We start from the raw sequence: 13,363 nt of genomic DNA, 5'->3' as shown, positions 1-13,363 counted from the left end.
AGCAACCCAATTCTCCTGCATCGACTGAAGTAGGGCATAACGTGCCTCAGCCCCTTAAAAACACAAGCCGCAGAGACCTCCATACTGACACACTTTCTTCCATAGTTCCTGGTCTACAGCTGATGGAACGTCACTGTCCTGCTGTTGCCTGTCACTAGCATCAAGTAACTTGGGTGCGCCATAGTAAATTATTCTTGGGTCCTATCCATTCAGCTAAATTACATGGCCCCTCTTATTTCCATAGTAATTGTGCTGTGGATTGGTAAAATATGAATCGGGTACAGAACAATTATTATTCTTAACAGAACTCAAAAATGCAATAAAGATGCAAAATGAACATACCTTAAGTGCGCGTTCACATGTGGCAGACAATTGCGCGGATTTCTGCAGCGGAAAATCCACACCAAAATCCGCATAACTTTTGCATCAAAAACTGCATTTGAAATTCTCACCAATGGTGCAGATTTAGATGCAGATTTTGGGGTAGATCTGCAGCTGATTTCATCCTTACAGTAAAAAGGGGTGAAGTCTACTGCACCGAAGTCCACATTAAAATCTGCTGCACCATAACTAATGCAATAATTCCCACTGATTTCTGTAGAGGGTCTGCACATTGGCAGAGAAAGCAAAGAGTAGCAATACTTCTCCTCCAGGATTCTTCCGCAGCTCTGTGTGTACTGATAAATAGGGAGTGATGCAGTATACAAGCCCTGCCCTAATTGGATAAGCACCATTCCTACTCCATGCTTTTTACCCCTGCGGATGTTGGGCAGATATTAGGCCTTATGTCCACGGGCTTTAAATCCTCAGCGTTTCTCCTGCACGCGGATCCATGCCCCATAGGGATGCATTAGACACCCGCAGGTAGTTAAATACCTGCGGATGTCATTTTTCCTCTCAGGCGCGGATCCGCGTGCAGGAAAAAAATGGACATGCTCCATTTTAGTGCGGGTCTCCTGCGGGGACGGCTCCCGCAGGCTTCTATGGAAGCCTATGGAAGCCGCCCGGATCCGCAGGAAACCCGCGCCTGAATTAAACTCACCTGCTACGGGCGATGCAGGTCTTCCTTCCTTCGCGACGGGATCTTCTTTCTTCGGCCCGGCGGATGTGCCCGGCGCATGCGCGCAGCACGCAGCCGGCGTGCCGAGCACATCCAGGCCGCAAAGAAGGGAAGACCTGCACCGTCCGCAGCAGGTGAGTTTATTCTTATTTTAATGCCCCATGTCCACGGGGCAGGAGGGACCCGCTACTGATTCTCCATGGAGAATCCGTAGCAGGCCTGATTTTCCCCGTGGCCTTAGTCTCCCACATAGGAAGCAGATGGCCGGCCTCGAGTGTGCAATGAACGAACGGCCCACCGGGAATTTTCCAGATAGAATTCATGGCCAATCCGCCATTGAGTACTATGATTAGTATAAACTATGTGCTGTGCATGCAATGCAGAATTGTTCTAAGACCCCCAAACTGTGTGTTTTGTTGTTTGGGCTCACATATAAATTCCCCATTCTGTTAGGACCCCAACGGTCCTCTGCTTTCACTACGCCATCGCTGTTACGATGAAAAGTATCCGGCAATGTGGTAGAATATGGCTGCACCTGCTGTGCTAAAATGTTCTTCTTTTCTCTTGCAGAGCTGAGGAAATCCAATGACATTACCAGCTGCTTGTCCATAAAGTCTAAATTACAGAAGGAAAATGGCGAGGTAATGTATTGTAGTGCACTTATATGTAAATGGCTTCCTTCTTTTACAGCAGGGATGTCTTCAGACTGACTTGTTTTTTTCTTCAAATCCTTAAATAAGAGAAGTTGTCACAAGAAGATATTATGAAATCAACTTCTAGCGGAAGTTTATGAATAGTAGAGTCTGCAATATGTTGTGGAAAGAGGATTTGATGGTTTCTTACTAACTCCAAAGTTGTATCAGTTTATGTAATTCTGTTGCAAAATAGAGTTTTCAGACATATTTGGGGTTTCTTGAAATTTTGTAACCTTTTAAAAGGACAGACCCTTCAGTCTATGTCTGATTTACCAGGCAGGGGAAGTGCTTATATCTGTCCCCACTAAGGAAATGCTTCTACAAAGTACACGAAGGCTTTGCGGTACCATGATTAGTGTATACTTGGGTAGATTTACTATTGATAATTAGACAGATTTTCGCGCACTTTGCATCAGAAAACGGACAAACATACTTTGCACCGCATTTATGATGCATTATAGACACTTTCGAACAATTTCTCACCATGTCCGACAAAGACCCTGGCTTTGTGGGAAAGTAGCCTAAATGCAATGTTATGTGGCAAAATTGCGCCAAAATTTTGGAACAATTTTTGGCATAAACTAAGCCCACTAATAGATGGTATGAAGTTAGACTAGACAGTCTAAAGATACGTAAGATTTATTATCCAGTATGAGCCATTGTGCTAAATCTGGCACATTTTAAGACTGTCTAGTCAAAGTTTGCTCTGTCTAACTAATAGATAGTATTAGTAAATATGTACACTGAACAATCACTGCATTAGGAACAGCTAGTTTTGCAGTACTACTGTGTTTTCCCAAAAATAGGACGTACCTGAATAATAAGACCTACCCTGGTTTTCGGGGAAGGCTTGAAATATAAGCCCTCCCCAGCAAATAAGACCTGGGGTAATCTGCTAAAAAAAAATCAATACTCACCTGGTCCGTGGCGTCCTGATGCCTCACGATGGTTTTTGCCGCTGCTGCAGCAAACTGCAGTGTCCTCCCCGTCTGACATCTCAGCTTCTTGCTGGTGACGGCCTTTGAATATCCCTCCTTCAGCCAAGCAAGTGCTGTGATTAGATCGAGTGCCAGCCAATCACAGCCGGCGCTCGATGAGCCAATCACAGCCATCCAGTTATGTCATTCACTGAGTGGCTGTGACTGGCTCATCAAGCGCCAGCTGTGATTGGCTGGCGTTCAATGAGCCAATCACAGCGCTTGCTTTGCTGGTGGCATGTTATTCAAAGTCCTGTCACCAGCAAGAAGCTGAGATGTCTGACGGGGAGGACACTGCAGTTTGCTGCAGTGTCACCGGAGACCATCACGAGGCATCGGAATGCCGTGGACCAGATGAGTATAAGCCCGTTTCCGAAAATAATACACTGTGCCTCTTTTGGGGCAAAAATGAATATAAGACAGTGTCTTATTTTCGGGAAAACACAGTACATGATGGCCCATCAGGATCTGCTCTCATGTATTGTTCTGGCTTCTCTTTTGTAGTCATGGGTGACTTCAGTGACTTTAACCACGGGAAGATTGTTGGTGCCCGGAGGTGTGGTGTCAGTTTTTCCGAAGCAGTCGCACTTGTTGGCTGTTCTATTTCATCCGAGATCTGCAAATTAAATAAATAAAGTTATGATTGCTGTTTGCCTAAATGAACAGTTGTGAATGAGTAACCCTTCAGGGTCCAGGCCAGCTCTATATTCATTGCCTTTATCCCAAGACTCTTTTTAAGAAATATTGGAGCTCTAATACAGACATAAAATCTGACTAAATGGACGTTAAACCATTTACTTCGTGCATGGGAAGGTCACGACTCCATTCATTTTAATATTTTATCTGAATGAAATTGAAATCTTCTTGCACAAGGTGAAGGCTGCATATTAAATGAGACCATGTGGGTGAATAAGCACTTTAATTTCTCAGACTGGTCCTCTCCATCATTTGGTACAAATCCCATTATGTCTCAGATAAAAGATGGACTTCAAGAAGAATTTTTATTCCCTTTCTTGGCATTTGACTGATTGTAATTGTGTTTGCATCTTTAAATGAGTCAGCTTTCCATAGATCTTAAAAGACCTTTACCTATGTGTCAATTATAGCAATCCCTGGGGTACCATAGTGGCAGACTATGTAACCGCTTTGGGGCCCTCGGACAGAGGGGGCCCTAGCTCTGATTTCACCATCCCTTTTGCTATTGGATAGCAAGAGCCAGACCTCCCTCTAAAGAGGAATCACATTGTGTTAGAAGGTAGAGAATTGACCCAAAATTATGTTTATTCTCTTTACCCCTTAATGCTACAGAGCATACAGTTATGTCCTGTAGGTTCAGGGTGTGTATAGAGAGGGATCGCGGGTCGATCACACTCCATACAAAATGGGTGCCGGCTGTTTCTTACAGCCGACATCTGCCCATAGCAGCTCTGATAAGCCGCACCACTCATCGGAGCTGTTAACCCTTTAAATGTCGCAGTCAATTCTGAAAGCGGTATTTAAATGCCCTGATCAATGTTTAGGGGTCCCACACTGCTCCCCGCGATAAGATCGCTGCTTGCCGTGTGCCTGCTATGGCAGCCAGGTGCCTTCTGACAGGCCTCAGGACTGTCATTGCAGATTGTCTATTAAGCCACGCCTGCTTCGGTCATGCAAATTTTTTTACGCATGCGTTTTTGCGCACATGGATTTTGCACATAAAAACGCAAGTAACATGGGCACATAAAAATGCCTGTCTGACTGAGGCCTTAAGGGGTTAAACATAGGGGGGGTTAAAATCATTATTTTATTTTTCTGTCTACATAGCCATCTGAGAACTAGTTTTTTTGTTGCATAGATTGTTTTTTTAAGTAGTATCATTTAACCTGCCATACAATGTACTGCAAAAATGTAAAAAAAATTAAGTAAATAAGAAAAAACATAGTTACAACATTTTGGAGGTTCTTGTTTCTTTAGCTTACATGATACAGCATGTTCACATGTGTGTGTTTTATAGGTGTGCACCTGTAAAGATAGGATATGCGTGCACCATGGGGAATGCACGCATTGCCTTCAATGGAGCCGCGACTGCTGCTGGTGACTCCATTGAAGGCAATGGTCTGCCGACACCCCTGAAGTGATTTTCAGGGAAGAGCTTTACGTATAAGCTCTTCACTGAAAATTATCCCTTTTAGTGTAAAACAAACAAACAAACAAAAAAAAAAAAAATATATATATATAGTATGTATGTGTGTGTATATATATATATATATATATATATATATATATATATATTTATTTACCTGTCCGCCGCTGCTGTGACCCCCATGGGGAGGAAGAACACATCTGTCATATGCGGCAGATGTTTTCTTCATCCCCGTGGGGAATAAAGAATTCCCTACTGCAGATGACAGCTGCAGTAGAGGATCCAGCTGCCGGCATCCCTTAATTGTTTTTTAGGGAAGGGCTTTAAATATAAGCCCTTCCCTGAAAAACAAGCCAAACTAGTGTAAAAAATAATTTAAAAAAACATACTCACCTTTCTTCAGCTGCCAGGTCTCAGCCGCGTCCTCTCTGCGCTGTTTCCGGCTTTGCACTGAAGTTCTTTCAGCAGGCGGGGATTTTAATTCAGGCACTCAGCCAATCACAGGCAGCTCTCGCCTGTCATTCATTCAGCGAGCTCCAATGAAGGCAATGCATGGACCTTCACACATGCGTGTTTTACCGCGTACAAGCGTGAGCACCTATGTACGCACACGCTCCTATGAAGCCACCCTAAGGGCTCATTTTTTTGTGGGACAACCTGTAGTTTCTAATGGCACCATTTTGGGTACATATGACTTTTTGATTGCTTTTTATATAATTAAATCTTCAGTGACCAAAACAGCACAATTCTAGTATTGTATATATCATTTTTTTTTTATGACATACATTTTGTGGGATAAATGACACATTATTCTAATAGTTCAGACTTTTACGGATATTTATTTATGTATTTATTTTATTTTGTTTAAATTTAAAAACAGGAAAAAAATGTATTATTTTTAATATGGCTTATAATAAAAAAACTTTATTTTACTGATTTTTCCGTTTTTTTTGTCTCCATAAAGGACTTGAACCAGTGATTGCTTGATTGCTTATACAGTATACTGACATCTTGGCTTTATTTAGCTTTTTCACCGCCCCGGATATGTTCAGGCACTCGGATTCTGAATTCTCTAGTCGTTAATCTGATATAGATTTCCCTTGCACTGACGGTATACATAATAAATCACTGCTATAGGGCTGCTGGAAATATGTTGTGTTATTTTGAAAGTGTTGTTCCCATTGACATCCTAAAAATAAAACGTTCTATCGATATGCAGACTTTGCAGTCCTCACATGGAAGGCATCCCCATCTCGGAGGGCCTTATATGTGTGAATGGTTTATTGCTCAGGTTAATGTAATGACTGTGAACCAGCAAGTCTTCAATGTGGATCTCCTAGTTCTTACACTGCAATGAAGAGGTAGACTCTGTTTACCCCTTTTTTTCCCCCATTTTCGTTTTTTTCCTTCCCACTTTCAAAAAATCATAACTCTTTTGTTGTTCCAATGAAGCTGGCTTCTATTTTGCAGGGCGAATTGCATTTTTCAATGGCGCTATTTAATGTACCCTAGACATTTTGTAGTTTTTCAGTACATTCTAAGGGCTCAGTCAAACAAGTGAATTTTTCACACATGTATAGCTGCTGCAAAAAAAATCTCACACTGCATGTAGAAAAAAGTGCGTGACCGGGTGCATTTGCATTCACATGTCTTATCTTTTGCAGGTGCGAATTTTAAGCGCTTGTAAAAAAACGGACATGTGACCGCTTTTATTGGAAAGCATTGGTTCTAATGGATCCATTTTGAAAACGCGTGAAAAATTCACTCGTCTGACTGAGCCCTAAGCATAGTGAAATGGAAAGCAAAAAAGCAATTTTGCGAGCTTTTGAGAGGGAGGGGTTGTTTTTATGGTGTATGCACTGTGGCAAAAATGACATAATGACTACGGCGATACCAAATGTATGTAGTTTTTCTTTGCTTCTTTGCTACTATTGAAAAAAATATATATAAATATCTTTGAAAAAATATTTTCTATCGATATCAAAACTTTTTTATTACAGTCAACAGGGTCGTGAGAGGGCTTGTTGTGTGCAAGACAAACTGTGGTTTCTATTGGTGCCATTTTGAAGTACAAGTGACTTTTCGATTTGCTTTGTATGAATTTTTTTCTTGGAAAAGGGTTGACCAAAAAAGCGGAATTCTGGTGTTGAGTTTTTTTTTCTGACGACGTTCGGGATCAATAATGTTATTTTTATAGATCAGACTTTTATGGACATGGCAATACCAAATATGGATATATTTTTTGGTTTAATTTATTATAAATATGGAAATGTTTTTTTTTTACTTTTTAATATCCTTTAATTTTTTTACAATAATAAAAAACCTTTTTCTTCAATTATTTTTACTTTTAGTCTCTATAGGGACTTGAACTTGCAATCATATGATATGTGTTAGGTTGTGCTCCCGGGACCTGTAGTACTATGGGTTTCCAGGAGCACATTTCCACAGGTGTGGCTCGCTTGTGCTGGCTGGGTGTGGAGTTCTCTAGCCAGCCAATCACCACCGGGCTATGATAAAGGTGAACTCAGATTGCAGCTATTGTGGCTGGGTGTCCGCTTTAAAAGACAACTGGCACCTGCTGTGTATAGAGCGGACTCAGTTTCTAAGCCCGCGTAATATTAACCAATATTGATCTTTTTTGATCTTCCTTCGCAGCAACCTCCCTGTTTTTAAAATGATCTTCACTTCTCTAGATTGATTCTCAATGGACTGTTCCATAGAGCAAATTTGTCTTGTGCGTAGTAATTGACCTACAGGGATAGCCTACATTGTAGGAGATGAATGAGCCGAGCCTGCATGGAGGACAGAATTGATATTTTTGGATTACCTAAAAACATTTATTTCTTGAATTGTTTTTATCTTAATAGCTAAAAAATCCGCTTCCTTATCATGTTTATAAAAGACTTAAAATCTTAAATATTCTGTAAATTTGACTAATTCTTTTTTTGGACCTTCCCACAAGAACAGGACGTTGTCCATGTATCTTATCTAGTTCTAGACCTTTTCTGTGTCAGGTAGAGGATCTGTCATGAATATCTCCCATTTTTGCTCTGAAGATATTGTCGGAAATTAATCGGCACAGATTGCTGGATCCTAAAACAACATGGTGGCCGATTTACTAATCCTGCCTAAGGCCAGTCTCACACAGACTGGTCGGTTTTCACATGTGGGAGCCCACAGCGGAATCTGACTGCAGCTTCCCATACGGAGACCCCGGACACCTGATATACGTGGGGAGCTGGGAGGGTAAAGTGTTGGCTTGTCACGGTGGCACTTACCAGACTTTTTTCCAGAAGGACAAACACAGCTAAGACCAGAGTAGCACTGCAGGACACCTAGGACACCCTAGGATAGGGAATGCCCACTAAACAGGATAACAAGGGATTAGTTGTCATGCCACCATTCCTACACACACCTGTATGACCCTCGGCAGATAATAAATTCAGCCACAGACAGTTCTTAGTACCATGAGTCTCTAGGAATGGTTAGAGCCCAGCATAAACTTTACTTGAAACTTGATAACAGATAATACAATGCAGTTCCACTGTAAACTTCACAGTGCAGGCAAATGACTAGACTTCAGAATGTAGTATCTCCACATGGCTCTCACAAGATCAAAGACGAATGTGTGTGAACAGAAATTATTATCTTGTAGTACCTCCACCCAGACTTGCAGACATATGGGTGTGACAATTAAAGGGTGTACCTCTATGCGGTGATCCAGACCTCAGGTGGTCATTAAGGAAAATTAGAAGATTAGATAGTACCTCTGCACTGGCCTTGAAAGAAAGCTGTTACTCACAGATGCTCTCTCTCACTCTTTGAGGCTCCCTCTATTTACATCCAGCTCACAAGCAGCACGGGAAATCTCTCCTCCTCTTCCATCTTCACCACAGGAAGGCTGAAGTTGCCTCCATATAGCTCTGTGGTAGGTGGTACTCAGGTGGCAGACAAGATGAAAGACCCTTCCCGTTTTCAAGCACTCACATTTATACCTTCCTTCATACCACATGACATGACATAACTGATACATTTACATGCAGGCTCTTGATTTTTGTAGACATTAACCTCTCAAGCGCTGCAGCTGTGCAACATACATACTAGAAATGACAAGACAGATTTGCTCAGTGCATCAACATAAGCCATTCATGTATGACAATTATGCAGGAAACCAGGATGATGTACTGGGTCACTACATCACATTTAAAACATGCCCCTTTCCCCGCGAGGCCACAAACTTTTCTGCTAAGCCATACGTCATTGTTGAGCGAGGCACAAAAAGTGTCTAAAACATAATAACTGTAGTGCTTAACTGTAGCTAATAACTGAGCTTCAGTTACGTTCGGTTCAGTTTTATTCCACTTGATTTCTGTTTTTTAACGGAAAATAATAGCAATATATTGTTTACATTAAAAAAAATGTAAATACATTTTTTTATTTCAATTCCAGTCAATGGGTGATGCAACTGAATGAAAGGTTTCCGTCTGGTTCTGTTTTGTTGTCCTTTAAATGGATATGTTTTTAAATGAGCAAACACGGAAGGGAAAAACAGCGAAAGAGGACAAGACCGTTTTATTTAAAACGGATGTAAAGGGAACAAAACACTAATAAACTGATAGAAGTGCTCCTTATTATTGACAGATTTATATACCGAATCAATTAAAAAAAGACAAATCAGAAACTGTGGTTTCCATTTGCTTCAGTTTTATATTTGTCTTGCTATGTATTTCATGTAAGAACAAAAACCGGATCCATTAAAAATGGAAAACAAAATGCTGATGTGGATGGGCCGTAACTCTCTCCCATGATATTAAAAGATGGACATTTATTTTAAAGCTCCTCCATTCAGTTTACTTTATGGATGATTTTAACATTGCTGAACATTATACAAAAAAATGCGGGCGGGTTTATTTTTTTTACAAATGGGAAGAGGTAGGAATAGCCATCCCTGACATTTTGGCACATATATCAGCAGTTTTGCTTGTTCCCTCCTATGATATATATATATGTATATATATATATATATATATATATATATATATATATATATATATATATTGAAATGTACAAGTTTTATTGTATTTTGCAAGGTTTTCCATCAGTACCCAGCTTGGGAACGACAATAGCATAGGTGCATGGGAAAAGGAAAATGTAGTGCTATCACTGTTAATAGTAATAGAAAATATGCATTTTTTGAACATGCCTAAAAATGGCCCAACAACAGTAAAACAAAAAGAACATATTAAAAAAAACAAAGGCCATGCAACAGATGGCTGACCTTGAAGGCAAGAAGTTCAGGTATCTTAATCAGCTATACTGTAGAATATCTGAATATGGTTCATTCAACACACAGTAAACCTAAAAAGCGCCCAACTGCAGGACACAGAGCAAGTTACTAACTCTCTTGACAAGATTACTAAAAGAAATTGACTCTGGCACACAATGGCACTCTGAGGATATAAAAACTGTGGTACTCCTTGTATCCTGCAGAGGGACCCCTTACAAAGCCATCTTGTTGGATAAAATGGAGATGTTTCCAGTGCTGTGGTCCCCTTGGGTTGACTATATAAGTCCAGGGCAGGCTTCCTAACAGGTGGTCGTTCTTACCCTTTTAACTCAACCTTTGGTTGCCAATTTGTCCAGTTTTTAGTCTAGTGCACCTCATGGGTTGGTTCTTGTCTATTTTTTCCCATCTATTGTCTTTTTTCTGTTTTCTCTTTTCTTTCTGTCCGTTGCCTCTCTCTTTTCTTCCTCCTCTGTCTTCTTATTCTAGATTTCCCTTTCCTAATGTTCAAGGTTTTTTGTTACATTTTTATTCTTTATGTTGACTAAAAATTTCCATCTCAATCTCCTCGTATAATCTTCACCTCATTTGCTGCTTTACTTAAATGCATCATATCTGGAATCAATAAAAGGCTATAGCAAAGAAAATAATTTAGAAGTGTTTAAGAAAAAAGAATCTTTATACTCTTTAAACTCCATGAAGGTTACAAGTCAACTTCGCTTCTTAGAATACAAGATGAAAGACTCCTGGATGTATAAAAAGATCTTACAGCTTTTTCTCCTTTTTTCCAGGAATCACGACACAGTAGTGCAGTGGAAGAAGATTCTGAAGGAGATAATGATTCTGAAGAGTTTTACTATGGAGGGCAGGTGAAGTTATTATGAGTGATATAGTAAGACTGCACATAAGCTTTCTAATTGTTTTCATCATGGGGACACGTGTAGACACTGTGGATGCCAAGTACACTATTGTTACTGTACAGGCAATAGTGACAAATACTGGACCATGCTGCCATCACTAAACCTCCAATTAACCCGAGCTAATTTGGGACAAAAGCCTACTCTTCCAGGGGACTGGGAAGCCTTTTAGTTTTTTATGGTTCCATCCAGTTAGGTTTCCTTGGTCTCCAATGAATATAATAGTCACCTCTTCTGCTATTGTAGTAGAATTGGAAAGCTGAATGACTCATTATAATAAGTCATTGGAATAAATTGGTATCTATCACAAAACAATCCGTAATGGACGGCTTTAAAACAGAAATCATGACCCCCAACAACAGCCTTACAGGGGGTTTTGGGTTTAGGAAACTCATTTTCTATACACTTTTAGGGAGTTCTGAGTTAAGGGAGGAGGAGGAGGGGGCTCATTTTCAGAACCCTAAAATCTTGACCGCGGATGGGCATCGAATGGGCTGCGGATTTGGCGACAGACAAACCGCTAGCCGACAACATGGGAGGGAAAAAATCTGTACTGTTCATGTGCGACGGCGAGCCTCCGGGTCCATCCACAGTACAGATTACCCAGTGGCAGACCAGGTATGGGTGGACACCACTTCTGGCAGAGCCGTATTCCGCTGCGGGATTCAGCATGCAGAATCCGGCTTTGCAGTGTGCTTAGGATCCGCACCAAAATCCTCTATGTGTGAACGTACTCTAAGGAGGACCTGTCCTGTTCTGCATTACACAGTCAACTCATTGATATGAATAAATGCAGTGTCATGCTTAGTCTATCCTCTGGGGGTGCTGCTGGGAAACTGTACACCTACAGCAAAGTTTCCCGGCAGACTCACAGTGATTGCTGGGGCGCCTGCAGGGGCACACTTATAGTCAACTAATTGTGTTGGGATCCTTCTGGCAAATAGGGATTGTCCAGTACAGAGATTCTCTGTATAAACTATCCACCATAGTTAGATTTTCAGGAGAGTAGATCTTAGGTGCCACTACTTCCAGTTTGTTTAGTGATTAGTCTCTGATGCAGAGTCATGATAAGTTAACTTAATTGAAGTCACTAGATGTGGATAGAAGTAAACAGACACCAGAACAGATTTACTACTGTCTAATAGTTACACAGTGCAACCTTAGGGTCCTTTTTCATGGACGACTGTTGAGTGCATTCAATAGTCATTCCAGTGATCATCTTTATTGTACTTTTACACAGGAGCGATAATCGCTCACTAAATGGAGATGGAGCGTGCTGGAGAACTATTCTGCCTGCCCGCCTCCCTTCAGAATAAACAGGCAGTCGATCATAGATTCTTATTTACATGGACCAATTATTTGTAGGTTTTATGCCTGTATAAACTGAACGAAGAACGATAAGTGAACAAATTATCATTTGTCATTGGCCTTGCTTACAGTGAACAATTATCATTCAGTTCCACTCAATCTAGCAATTAACTGAATGATTATCTTTTCACAAAAAAAGGGCTCTTAAACAGACAGTCTTAACCCCTTATTGCCGGTCCCAATGCCGTTTTACATCCTAGCTAAGTGGGCTTTAATCCTACAGGACATAAAAACATGCATCCTCTTTGGATTAAAGCCCTGTTGGCTGAGGACGTGACAGCTCCATGCTGTCGGTGCCCGCAGGTAGCCAACAGCATAAAGCTGTCATCCCAGGCTGAGGCGACCCCTCCCGGCAATGCGATCGGCGCTATCCAATAGATAGCTCTGATCACAATAAAGTGAGGAAAAAAGTTTAAAAAGTTAAAAATTCAGCTGCACTGATGGATCGGATCCAACAGGGCAGCTGAGATTACTCACCCGCCTTGTCCGTGGTGTCCCGCGGTGCACTGGTCCCCCAGGACCCGCCGCCGCTCTTCTGCGCATGAGTGCCAGACTAATCACGTCCTGCGCAGAATGCCAGGAGCCCCAGCAAATTAAAAATATCCTGGCTCCTGAAGGTAGCCGGGAACCAGGAGATGTCACCGGGGACGCGGTGAGCACATTGGATAGCGGGGATAGGGAAAAAGTTTAAAAAGTAGAAAAAAAGTTCAAGTTTCACCTCCCCTCATGGATCGGATCCATGGGGTAGGTAAACATACTCACGACGGGTCCTCAGCGGTGTCCCAGTCTTCTGGGACCTGAAGTCCCCTTCTGCGATGCGCGCCCAATGTCAATCATCAGGCGCGTGCACAGAGGGGCTCGAGCCCTGGGAAATTCAAAATCCCTCTGCTCCTGGCTAGCATGTGATCACTGTTATCCAATGGATAACAGTGATCTTCTA

At 41.5% G+C, this 13,363-nt stretch overlaps 1 protein-coding gene across 2 annotated transcripts in view; it reads left to right on the top strand.

Moving 5' to 3' along the window:
- Nucleotides 1-13,363, top strand: part of PARP8 (poly(ADP-ribose) polymerase family member 8) — a 261,740-nt gene that overhangs the window by 154,482 nt on the left and 93,895 nt on the right. For both annotated transcript variants that reach the window (XM_066602737.1, XM_066602738.1), the window contains 2 exons: nucleotides 1,631-1,701; nucleotides 10,930-11,007. In XM_066602737.1, coding sequence (XP_066458834.1) covers nucleotides 1,631-1,701; nucleotides 10,930-11,007 — 149 coding nt within the window. The remainder of the gene's footprint in view (nucleotides 1-1,630; nucleotides 1,702-10,929; nucleotides 11,008-13,363) is intronic.

This window comes from Eleutherodactylus coqui, chromosome 5, assembly GCF_035609145.1.
Source record: "Eleutherodactylus coqui strain aEleCoq1 chromosome 5, aEleCoq1.hap1, whole genome shotgun sequence".
In the NCBI taxonomy this organism is placed as follows: domain Eukaryota; kingdom Metazoa; phylum Chordata; class Amphibia; order Anura; family Eleutherodactylidae; genus Eleutherodactylus; species Eleutherodactylus coqui.
This window is presented reverse-complemented; position numbering and strand designations above follow the sequence as displayed.